This window comes from Elephas maximus, chromosome 3 (genome assembly GCF_024166365.1).
Source record: "Elephas maximus indicus isolate mEleMax1 chromosome 3, mEleMax1 primary haplotype, whole genome shotgun sequence".
Lineage (NCBI taxonomy): Eukaryota > Metazoa > Chordata > Mammalia > Proboscidea > Elephantidae > Elephas > Elephas maximus.
In genome coordinates, this window is record NC_064821.1 from 662,698 (window position 1) to 675,699 (window position 13,002).

The 13,002-nt window shown below is 54.7% G+C and overlaps 1 protein-coding gene across 1 annotated transcript in view; it reads left to right on the plus strand.

Annotated features, from left to right (window-relative positions):
* ARID3A (AT-rich interaction domain 3A) overlaps window positions 1–13,002 on the plus strand; it is a 40,885-nt gene that overhangs the window by 813 nt on the left and 27,070 nt on the right. Inside the window, exon 2 of the mRNA XM_049876086.1 lies at window positions 759–1,083. Coding sequence (XP_049732043.1) covers window positions 759–1,083 — 325 coding nt within the window. The remainder of the gene's footprint in view (window positions 1–758; window positions 1,084–13,002) is intronic.

Sequence of the window (13,002 nt, forward strand, 5' to 3'; positions counted from 1 at the left end):
TGTGCCGTCCAATACACCAGCCACATGTGGCTGCTGATCATCTGAAAGGTGCCCATTGTGACCGAAAAATTGAATTTTAAATTTTATGTTACTTGATTTATGTTGAACCAGCCACTTGGAGCCAGTGACCACCCTGCAGCCCTTGTGGATAGGCTCAGGTCAGGGCCCCGTGAGAGTGTGTGTGGACTGGTTTGTCAGTGTGCCTCCCTCACCCCCCGTGTCTGTGCTGGCAGCTGGGGAGACCCAGTGGCCTCATGGAGCCCACATTTTTCTGAGGGAACATGTAACAAGCAAAGAGGAGTAGTTGCAGATTTTGATGTGGGCTACTGAGAAAATCAAGCAGAGGTGTTGTGGTGGGGGGTGGCTGGGGTCAGGGTTACCCTTAGATAGAGATGACAGGGATCTCCTTGGCGGGGGGTGACAGCCCTGCAGAGGGTGAGGAGGAGTGGGGAGTGCTGTGCTTGGTGTAGCAGCTGCCTGTGCAAAGGTCCTGTGGCAGAAATGAGCTTGGCATCTCCAGGACCCAGCCAGGAAGGCCGTGTGGCGGGAGTGGAGCAAGGGATGGAGGCGAGCTTGATAGGCTGGCAGGGGCTGGGGTTTCTGCCCAAGGGCAGCTTGGGTTGTCCTGGGCGAATCGGGGACAGAAAAAGTGCCACCAGTGCGCTAAGCCAGGGGCTGCGTGTGGCGCTCTCTGTAGCCTGAGCTGGTGGGGGCTTGATACCCCCGTTTTCCCTGACTCCCGGACTCTGCCCATGCAGGAAGCAGACGTGGGAGGAGGAGGAGGAGCTCGAGGAAGACCTGGCAGAGGAGGACGAGGATGAAGAGGATGACTATGAAGACGAGGAAGATGATGAAGAGGAAGGGCTGGGCCCCCCGGGCCCCACCAGTATCAGCTCAGGTGCCCTGTTCCACCGAAAGGCGCAGCTGCCTCAGCCCTTCCGTGGTGACGGTGTACCCCGGACACTGGGCGGCCAGGAGCGCCAGGGGCCAGGCCCGGGCCACCCCGGGGGGGCCTCCCAAGTGGCACCCCCACTGCAGCCGCCGGATCACGGGGATTGGACCTACGAGGAGCAGTTTAAGCAGGTGGGTCGTGGGTGATGGCCAGGGCCCTGGAAGTTGGCTGGCGTCTGCTGTGCACTACCACCACGTCGGGTGCTGGGGACCCTGTGGCGGCCCCACCCAGGACTCCTTTGGGTGGGGTGGGTGGCTGTTCAGTGCATGGGGGAACTGGAGCCTAGCGGTGGCAGCTTGGGGGTGCTCCAATGTACCCCCAGGGCCTCTCAAGTAATGACGGATGGACAGGCAGGGCTGCAGGTGGAGAAGGCGGGAAAGGAGTTCCAGAAAGGAGGGAACAACGTGGGCAAAGGCCAGGAGGCTGGACCGCGCCAGGTGTGTTTGCAGAATATTGTCGGTGAAGACGGCAGACAGGCAGCAAGGCGGGAGAGGTGGGGGCCAGGCGGCGTGCTGACAGATCCTTGTGGACGCAGCGTGGGGTCCGGTGTGCTGAGGTTAGCAGGCGCCGTGGGGGCTCGAGCAGGCGGTGACTGCGTTGGCGTCGTGCAAAGTCCAACCGCTCCCTGGTGCTGACGGGAGGCTGGGGACACGTGGTGGTGCTGGCCCCGGGCGGCCGCCTCTGGGACGCCAAGTGACTGACTTAATGTGGTTGTAGGGGAGACTTGTGGTGGGCAGTTAAGGCTGGGCCAGCCGGGGTCTCAGGGGTCCTGAGCAGTGGACGAAGCCCCCAGGCCTGGCAGAGGACTCCCCAGGCTGTGGGAGGGGCAGGAGGAAGCTAGCGCAGGGCCCTCTCCCTGCAGGCGGCCAGGACAGAGGAAGTGGCCGGGCGGGGCAGCCTTTGAAGTCAGCCGCTGGGCTGGGCAGATGGGAACCAGATGGGCATGTGTGGGGCTGCATCCCAGCCTTGGGCAGCTGGGCCCTGCCGGACTTCCACGCAGTGCGGGAACCTCCTGGCCCGGGATGGAGCCTCAGCAGGCTCCCAGGGCAGGGTGCCCCGGAAGGCCCGGGCTGTGGACCCGCTGGCATGTGTGCGCCGCCTGGGGCAGCCTTTCAGGGATCTGGGTTTCCAGAATCCTCTGAGACTCTTCTTCCTGGGAGGGATGCTTTCCGGGAATGGCCGAGTACTAGTCCCTGTCCTGGAGGCTTCCTCTCACTGAGCCTCAGTAGGTGCCTCTGAGAAATGGCCACAAGTTGCCTCGGGATGTGGTGGTTGGTTCATTGGTGAGGACATCCCGGAAAAAGGTTAGAGTTAAAAACTGGACCGGCGTTCACATAAAGCACGATAAAGAAAAAAGTGAGTGGGGAGGGTATTCGCCCACATATATCACCAGCAAGGGATTCGTATCCAGAATTTATTAAAAGTTACCACAAATCAACGTTGGGCGCCTCGGTGGTGCGAACGGTTAAGCGTTTGCCTAGCAGCCGAAAGGTTGGTGGCTTGAACTCACCATGAGGCACCTCAGAAGACAGGCCTGGCGGTCTGCTTCCAAAAGGTCGCCACATTGAAAACCCTGAGGGGTGGTTCTACTCTGTCACACGGGATCACCGTAAGTCTGAATTAACTGGCCGGCGGCTAACAACACGAATCAATAATGAAAAAGACAACCTCGTAGGGAAAACTGGGCAAAAGGCTCCAACAGGCAAACGGAGGGAGGGGGAAAAAAGGAAGGAAACTGCCCTCCTTAAGCAGTAACCCCGGTACTCTCCAATAACTCCCCTTCCCCGAGCCCCTGTAACTAACCTACTTTCTGCCTCTACGCGTTTGCCTTTTGTAGACGTTTTAGTCACCCTTGTCTTTTTCTGTCTGACTTATTTCACTTTGCCTGTGTTTGAGTTCACCCACGTGGTGATGTGTATCAGACCTTGTTGGGTGTGGTCATGCAGGTTCCGGCTCATGGTGACCCCACGTACAACAACAAAAAAGAAAGAACTGGACCCGCAGAGTGAGGGGCGCGCTGTGGGTGCGTGGGGGAGCAGTGGGGTCTTGGCGGTCAGAGGAGCATGCTCTCGGTGGAGAGGCAGCTTGGGCGAAGGCGCCCAGGCAGGATGAGAGCTTCTGGCAGGGGCCCAGGAAGGACTCATCCCCCCACCCCAGCCCCAGCCCGCCTTCCCGTCTGGGAGCTGCTGAGACAGCCCCTGGCAGGGTGGGGCAGCCTTCCCGCCGGCTCAGATCCCGACTCAGGCAGAGGTGCCGATGGAGGGGCTGGCAGCCAGCAGACGTCACCCCTCAGCACTGGCTCCTTTACGGTGTAATCAGCCACACCCCACGCTTGGCCTGAGGGGCTCCAGGCAGGACGCCGTGTCCCTGCATGTGGGGATCGGCCTGAGCTGGTGCTCAGGGTCACCTGGCATCCATGGGCCCCACCTGCTCCATGTTGCCTCGGTTTCCCTCCGTGAAAGGAGTCACTTGAGCTCATGGGCTGCTGCTCACCCCATTGTGCAGATGAGAAAACTGAGGTTCAGCGTGTTGGGGGAGGGCCTCCAGGCACCAAGCTCCTGACATCTTTGGGTGTAAAATAGCAGAAATTAGCAGTTTGGAGAACAAGGTATTTTTATTTATTCACCAGATATTCACTATCTACCTGGACCCAGCCCTCAGGGAGCCCCAGGCTGGGGTGCTGAAGCAAACAGACACCTCAACCCTGCAGGGCTGCAGCCTAGCCCAGAGAGAGGGGTGAGGCTAAACTGGCTCCCGTGGGGTCAGAAGCCAGTAAGACTCCCTACCCCCTGCTGCAGCCACGCCTGCCCAGGAGCCTCTGATCCCGAGCCCATCGCTGATGGGGGATTTTTTGGGTGGCCAGGCCAGGCGGGAGGGACGGGGTGGATGAGGGATGAGGTGCCCTGACCCCGGAGCCCTCGGTATGTCGGGAACAAAGGCCCAGGGAGGCGCAGGCTGCCGGGAGCCGTTATCCCCCTTGTCTGGGGCATGATAATGGTGTCTCGGCTGCCTTGGGTCATTGTCGCACCGCCTAGGGGGCTACCTGGGGGCCTTTCTGCAGTGAGAAGCTGAAATGGGGAAACTGAGGCCAGAGCGGGGCAGGGACTCCTCAGAGTCAGCAGTCAGTCTGTCCACATCTAAAGAGCACTGATTGGGTGCTGTTTCCCCATGTGGGACACACAGCTGCCAGCAGAACAACCTGACACCTGCCCTGGGGAGCTGGTGTCTTGGGATAGAAAAGATTAGTCAATGAGCAAGTGGACAAGTGATAATAAGACAGGAGTCCCTGGGTGTCACACACAGTTAAGTGCTCGGTATTATCTGAAGGGCTGGCGGTGTAAACCCACCCAGAGGTGCCTGGGAAGACAGGCCTGGTTATCTGCTTCTGGAAGGTCACAGCCTTAGAAACCCTGTGGAGCCGTTCCGTTCTGCACACACGGGGTCACCATGAGTCTGATTCAAAGCCATATAACCTACCAACAACAACAGTAAGGCAGTCGGAGTGACAAAACGGCATCTGGCATCTTGAGCTGGAGAAGCTGAGGAGGCCCCTATGGAGGGGACATTTGGGCCAAGCCTTATATGGCATCATGGGTGACCCTGCTGGTGTCTGAATACCAGTGGCATAGCTTCCGGCATCACAGCAACACGCAAGCCCCCACGGTACAACAGACTGACAGACACACGCAGTCAGGATGCATTGATAATTTTTGGTGATTGGAATGCGAAAGTTGGAAACAAAGAAGGATCAGTAGTTGGAAAATGTGGCCTCGGTGATAGAAATGATGCCGGAGATCCAATGATACAACTTCGCAAGATCAACGACTTCTTTATTGCGGATACCTTTTTTCAACAACAGGAATGGTGACTATACGCATGGACCTCGGCCGATGGAACACATAGGAATCAAATCGACTACATCTGTAGAAAGAGACGATGGAAAAGGGACTGACTGTGGAACAGACCATCAATTACTCATATGCAGGTTCAAGTTGAAACTGAAGAAAATTAGAACAAGTCGTGGAGAGCCAAAGTACGACCTTGAGTATATCCCACCTGGATTTGGAGACCATCTCAGGAATAGATTTGACGCATTGGACACTAGTGACTGAAGACTAGACGAGTTGTGGAATGACATCAAGGACATCATCCATGAAGAGACCAAAAGGTCATGTAAAATACAGGAGAGAAAGAAAAGACCAAGACGGATGTCAGAGGAGACTCTCAAACTTACTCTCGAACGTCCAGCAGCTAAAGCAAAAGGAAGACTTGATGAAGTAAAAGAACTGAACAGAAGATTTCAAAGGGTGGCTCGAGAAAACAAAGTAAAGTGTTATAATGACACGTGCAAAGAGCTGGAGATGGAAGACTAAAAGAGAACTTGTTTGGCATTTCTCAATCTGAAAGAACTGAAGAAAAAGTTCAAGCCTCAACTTGGAGTAGTGAAGGATTCTATGGGGAAAATATTAAACGATGCAGAAAATATTAAAATAAGGTGGAAGGAATACACAGAGCCGCTATACCAAAAAGAATTGGTTGATATTCAACCATTTCAAGAGGTGGCATATGATCAGGAACCGATGGTACTGAAGGAAGAAGTCCAAGATGCTCTGAAGGCATTGGCAAAAAACAAGGCTCCAGGAACTGACGGAATACCAACTGAGATGTTTCAACAAATGGATGCAGCGCTGGAGGTGCTCACTTGTCTATGCCAAGAAATATGGAAGACAGCTTCCTGGCCAACTGACTGGAAGAGATCCATATTTATGCCTATTGCCTAGAAAGGCGATCCAACTGAATGTGGAAATCATAGAACAATATCATTAATATCGCACGCAAGCAAAATTCTGCTGACGGTCGTTCAAAAACGGCTGCAGCAGTATATCAACAGGGAACTGCCAGAAATTCGGGCTGGTTTCAGAAGAGGACGTGGAACCAGGGATATCATTGCTGATGTCAGATGGATCCTGGCTGAAAGCAGAGAATACCAGAAGGATGTTTACCTGTGTGTTATTGACTATGCAAAGGCATTCGACTGTGTGGATCATAACAAATTACGGATAACACGGCGAAGAATGGGAATTCCAGAACACTTCATTGTGCTCATGAGGAACCTTTACATAGATCAAGAGGTGGTTGTTCGGACAGAACAAGGGGATACTGATTGGTTTAAAGTCAGGAAAGGCGTGTGTCAGGGTTGTATTCTTTCACCGTACCCATTTAATCTGTATGCTGAACAAACAGTACGAGAAGCTGAAATATGAAGAACGGGGCATCAGGATTGGAGGAAGACTCATTAAGAAACCAAAACCAAACCCATTGCTGTCGAGTTGATTCCGACTCGTAGCGACCCTATAGGACGGAGTAGAACTGCCCCATAGAGTTTCCAAGGAGCACTTGATGGATTCGAACTGCTGACCTTTTGGTTAGCAGCTGTAGCACTTACCACTATGCCACCAGGGTTTCCGAAGACTCATTAACGGCCTGCGTTATGCAGATGATCCAACCTTGCTTGCTGAAAGTGAAGAGGACTTGAAGAACTTACTGATGAAGATCAAAGACCACAGCCTTCAGTATGGATTGCAGCTCAACATAAAACAAAAATCCTCACGACTGGATCAACGAGCAACATCATGATAAACGGAAAAAAGACTGAAGTCAAGGATTTCATTTTACTTGGATCCACAAACAACACCTATGCAAGCAAGTCAAGAAATCAAAGGAAGCATTCAGTTGGGCACACCTGCTGCAGGAGACCTCTTTAAAGTGTTGAAAAGCAAAGGTGTCACCTTGAGGACTAAATGCACCTGACTTGAGCCATGGTGTTTTCAGTCGCCTCATTTGCATGCCAGACTGAAGAAGAGTTGACGCCTTTGAATTGTGGTGTTGGCGAAGAATATTGAATACACCCTGGGCTGCCAAAAGAACGAACAAATCTGTCTTGGAAGAAGTACAATCAGAATGCTCCTTAGAAGCAAGGGTGGTGAGACTATATCTCACATACTTTGGACATGTTGTCAGGAGGGATCAGTCCCTGGAGGAGGATATCATGCTGGGTAAGGTAGAGGGTCAGCGAAAAAGAGGAATATCCTCAAGGAGATGGACTGACACAGTGGCTGCAACAACGGGCTCGAGCATACCGATTGTGAGGATGGCACAGGACTGGGCAGTGTTTTGTTCTGTTTTACTTGGGGTCACTATCGGTCGGAACTGACTCATGGCACCTAACGATAACAACTTACATGGCAAAAAGGAGCCAACCGTCTGCTCCAGGTGGAGGAAGCAGCTGTGCAAAGGCCCTGAGGTAGGATCAGCTTCACTTGTGCCTCAGGGGCAAGACCGCACCAGGCCGGGTCTCGCGGGACGTGGGTTTAGAGGCCAAGGGAGGGTTGTGGGTGGCCGAGGTACCTGCCTGTGGTTCTGGGATTTTATTCCGGGCTTGTCTGTGGCTGGGCTAGCTGCCAGCACCGCCGTCCTGCCCAGCTGGGCCAGCACCTGCACTACCAATGTCAACAGTGCCTGGCCCAGTCAGCCAGCAGATGTCAGGCCGTGTTGACACTGGCGTCGCCCCACCCCCTTCCTGGCACGTGGCAATCCCGGCTGGCCGCCCACTTGGCACGGTCCCTGCCCCTTCCCTCCTGGTCTTGGCAGGGCCCAGGGCTGACTTCCGCCCGCAAACCCTCAGCAGCCGAGAAATCCCATCAGCCACAGGTCTGGGGGTTGCCAGGGGTCCGACGATCTCCTGTCTCACGCGCTGCTCCTAGGCTCTAGAATGTGACCATGTGGGATCCATCTACAGGCACTTTTCTCTCCTTTCTGTTGTTAAAATTTTTATCATGGCAAAGTAGATACAACAAAAAAATTGCCATCTTAACCGTTTTCGAGTGCTACGTTAATTCTGTTCCCTGCGTCGAGCAGCCATCGCCACTTTCTGGCTCCAAAAACTGCCATCACCCGAACCGATGAAATCACTCCCCATTCCTGCCTCTCCCCGCCCCTGGGGACCACTAACGACCGTTGGTCTCCACGTGTGTTTGTCTCTGCTGGACATTTCATACAAGTGGCCCGGGACAGCGTTTGTCCTTATGCGTCTGACTTATTTCACTGAGCATCATGTTTTCAAGTTCCATCCATGTCATAGCGTGTGTCAGGGTTCATCTCTCTTTATGGCTGAATAATAATTTCTGTGTGGATGGACCAAATCGTGTTCGTGCGTCCTGTGTTGATGGCCGCTGGGCTGTTTCCACCTTTTGGCTCCTGTGAGCAGTGCTCCTGTGAACATCAGTGAACCTGTATCTGTTTGAGTCGCTCAACTGCAGGCTCTTAATCCTTGATCTTCAGCCGCTTAAGAATTTCAGTCTTTAGTATCAATAATTCAAATACATGTTGAGGTTTTAAAAACAGCACTATTGAGATGTAGTTCACATACCATGTAATTCATCCGTTAATTTAAGTCAGTGTAGGTAATTGATTTATAAGTCAGCGGTTTTTAGTATATTCACAGATGTGTGCAGCCGTAATTTATAAACTATAAACCATAATTTAACTCAAGGATATTTCGTCACCCTAAAAGGAACCCCCCCGCCCCCCGCATCGTGCCCTGCCCTCGGCACCCACCCATCTACTTTCGGACAGGTCATATAAATGGAGTCGTGTACGGTGTGGCTTTTTATGTCTGGCTTCTTTCACTGCACATGTTTTCAAGGTTTATCCACGTTGTAGCATGTATCTGAGCTTTATTCCTTTCTATGACTGAGTAATATTCCATCCGGAAACCCTGGTGGCGCAGTGGTTAAGAGCTACGGCTGCTAACCAAAAGGCCAGCAGTTCGAATCCACCAGGAGTTCCTTGGAAACCCTACGGGGCAGTTCTGCTGTGTCCTGTAGGGTCGCTATGAGTGGGAATCGACTCAACAGCAATGGGTTTTTTTTTTTTTTAATATTGCATCCTGTGGATGGACCACGCTTTGTTCACACGTTCATCCGTCGATGGGCACGTGGGTTGTTTTCCACCTTTTGGCTATTGTGAGCAGCACTGCTGTGAACAGTGGTGTGCAAGTATCTGTTTGAGTCTCTGCTTTCGGTCCTTTTGGGGCGACGTCTGGGAGTGGAATTGCTGGGTCATGTGGTAGTTCTGGGTTTAGCTGTTTGAGAAACCACACTGTTTTACAACCCCAGCAGCAATGGATGAGGGTTCTGATTTGTCCACATCCTTGCCAACCCTTGTTATCACCTGACTTCTTGGTCCTCGCCATCCTGGTGGGCGGGGAGTGGCATCTCTCTGTGGTTTGGGTTTGCCTTAAACGTCGGGAGGTAAGATCTGCAGGCCGCAGAACTCACAGATGAGCCCAGAGACGTGGAAGTGACAGTCATGGCTGGTGTTCATCCCCTAACTACATGCAGGGTGGGGTGCTTTCTATGTGTTGTCTTGACCCCAGGAGGGTAATCACTCTTGCCCCCATTGTGCAGATGGGGATACTGAGTCACGGGCAGTCAAGCCACTTGTTTACAGCCACGTGGTAAGGTGTCAGAGTTGGGACTTGACTGCAGGACCCGCTGGAGCAGCCCCAGGAGGATGGAAGGATGAGCCTTGGCCGTGTACAGGGAGGCCAGGGCTCGGATGTGGCACTGCCTGACTGCAGGGTGACCTTACCAGGCCTCGGTGGAGGCAGGTGGCCCAGGGTGGGTCAGCTGGGCCGTAGGCACAGGCAGGTCTTGACACCATGCTCTCCTCTGGGTCAGGCAGGACCGGTGCCTGGCGTGTGGACAAAGGTGGAGAGCAGATCTGCCCAGCCGGCCCCAGGAGGCCACTTGGCCCTTGTGTGGACCCGACCCGGCCCTCACCCCTTCCCTGGGCTCCCGTGTAGTTCCCTGCCTCTTCCTGACCCAGCCCATCAGGTGTCAGCCTCGGCCACCAGCCCTGACAACGCGGAGGCGAAGCCACAGACCTCACACGCGTCCTCGGCAAGAGGCCAGGCTGAAATCTGGTTCACTGAGATCTTTTAATCACACACACATGCTTTAAGCCCATTTTTGATGCCAGGTATATCCTTGAGAATGTTTTCCTTGGGGGAAAAATAGAACATTTCCAACAAGACCTGAGACCCCCAGCCTTGCCAATCAGCCTTTCTCAGTCCATTTACACCTACAAAGCTGCACGATTTCCAAAGTGTGATCTTGCAGAGGGCTGAGAGCTTCCACCAGATGCTGAGTTTAATGGGCTGTGTTGTCACCTCAGTGTGCCTCTGTCCATCTGTCCGTCTGTCTGTCTGTCCGTCCCTTTGTACCAGAGAATTCTGAGTCTCTGGTTCTGGGTCGTACCCCAACGTGATGCTCTGTTTCCTCTGTTGATGGGGTTTTTGGTTGCTTTGCTGTTATAAACAACTGCACTAAAGAGCCTCCACTCCTGGAAGTCGCTGGGGCAGTGGGGGAGGGGGGGGTTAGACTTGCAGGGGCTCAAGGAGGGGGTGGCAGACGTTTCCCTCACCCTGCCTGGGAGCCCCCCCACCCCGATTACTGTTGTCTCTGGGCTGTTTGGGTCATGAAGGTCTATGGCCCAGATCTTTGTTTTGGGGTCGGGAGCCAGACTGAGACCGATGACACCAGTGAGCCCCTACAAAGAAAAGCGCAAAACAGCTTAATCCATTTACATACACACAAGGCCTCGAAACGGGGCTCACTCTTCCCACCAGAAGTTAGAAGGGAGGAAGGCGGAGTGAAGGGAAGGCTGCACAGAGATGGGGCATTGGAGCTGGGACTTCACAGGTTGTGTAGGAGTTCACCAGGTAGCCAGAGAAGGGCTTCTGGAGCAGTGTGGCTGGCTCATAAAGTGGGAGGGGAAGAGTGGGCAAGCCGGTAGGGGAGATCAAAGGTGGGCCCAGGAATGGAGTTAAAGGGGAGTCATGGAGTTGGGGAGGGAGAGAGATGCCAGGAGGAGCCCTCTCTGGGGACTTGTGCTGGGGAGAGAATGGAGGAGTCCACGGTCCAGGCAGGAGTGGATGAGGCCAGTGCTGTGGCCGGGACTGCGGGGCTGGACAGAAGGGTGAGTTGGGACTTGGCCAGAGATGCAGGGATTCTGGGTGGAGGGTCAGTGTGGGCAAAGGCCCGGCAGCCAGGCAGCAGCTTCAGAGCCCAGCGCTGGCTTGAGTGCTGGAGGCAGAGTGTTTGCTGAGTGGGCCAGGAGCCAGGTCCCTGGGTCCCCAGTGCCAGCCGGGTGTCTTCCTAGGCACCAGAGCCTGGGTGGCGTGTGTGGGCAGGGCAGGGGGATCGGAAGCCCCTCAGGAGCCCAGCCCTCCCCACTGCCTCATCAAAGGCGCTGCGGCTGCTGGCATGGGACCAGCCGGGCCATGGCACTTGGGGAGGGTGCCCACCCACCAGCCCCTGGCATGGTTCCCGGCCCGTGCCAGCACCAGGAACCATGCTGACTCAGCCGGAAGAACCTTATCGGGCTGTTGCCCGCCGCTCAGCCACCGGGTCACCGCCGCCAAGCCTGGCCCCACACCCACCACCAGCTCCCCACCCTGCTGCCTGCTGCCAAGCGCCCCGGCCCCGCCCCGCGCTTTCTAATAACACACGCGGCCCTAGCAGGGAGCGGTGCCTGGGGGGCAGAGTGGCCGCCCTACTCAGCGCCCTGGCTGGGGATGGGCGTGGTGGGCCGCGTCCGGTCAGGCCCGCAACTTGGCTGTACGCGTGTACGCAGTGAGGCACTTGGTCACGTGGCTGGGGGGTCCAGGGCCAGGGTCTGCATTCGCCCAAGCAGGGTCTGGCAGGAGCATCTTCAGTACTTCTGGCAACAGGCTGAGCCCCGGCTCTGCCGTGTGCGGGCTGTGTGACCTTGAGCAAGTTGCTTTGCCTCTCTCGGCCTCAGTTTCCTTGTGTGCAGAATAAGGGCAGCAGTAATACCTACATCGTGAGCTGGGCCAGATACTAAATGGATTGTTGTTGTTGGTGCCCGTCAAGTCGCTCTTGGCTCACGGTGACCCCAAGTGTGCAGAGCAGAACTGCTCCACAGGGTCTTCAAGGCTGTGACCTTCCGGAAGCAGATCACCAGGTCTTTCTTCCAAGGCACCTCTAGGTGGGTTTGAGCTGCCAACCTTTCTGCTAACAGCCGAGCGCTTAGCTGTTTTTGCCACCCAGGGACTCCCTACTAAATGAATAAGTACATACGCAGCGGTGGGCACTGGTGTCCTTGGTGCCCCCCACCCCGTTACAGGCGAGCGTGTGCGTGTCCGTGGGTCTCCTGTGCGTGGCTGTGTGGATACATCTGGCAGCACTTTTTTTTTTTGTAACGTTTAAATCTTTTTTTTTTTAATCGTGAAAACACAACAAAACACGCCGTGTGGACCATTTCTCCACATACAGCGTGGTGACCGTGTCCTTCACGTGGTGCGGCCATCCTCGCTTGCCTCTTCCAGATCGTTCCACCACCAGGAGCCCAGCCTCGTTGCCCCCGGGCCGAAGCTTCTCCTTCCCCTCCTGGTAACCACAAATTGCCTTTGGTTTCTATGTGTTTGCTTGTCTCATATAACTGAGATCATACGGTGTTTGTCCTTTTGTAACTGACTTATTTTCCTCAGCCTGATGTTTTCAAGGTTCACCCACGTTGTGACATGCACCAGGGCTTCATTTCTCTTTGTGGCTGAATAACGTTTCGTTAAGGAGCTCTGGTGACACAGTGGTTAAGCACTCGGCTGCTAACCGAAAGGTTGGTGGATCCAACCCCCCCAGTGGCTCCCCAGGAGAGAGGCCTGGCCGTCTGCTTCTGTAAAGATTACAGCCTAGGAAGCCCTATGGGACAGTTCTACCCTGTCACGTGGGGTCGCTAGGAGTCGGAGCTGACTCAACGGCACCCAGCAACGGCAGTGCTCCGTCTCTGACGGCGTCGTTTGCGTTCATCTGTCATTTCACGTATCTGCGTGTACATCATGGCGCCTGGTGTGTTTGGGTATGTGGGGTGCCCACTATGTGACGTGGCCTTTCCGTGTGCCCATGTGTGGCGTGGCAGCATATGTGTCTGGAATCTGCACGTGCAGAGTGGGTGGGCTTGAACCT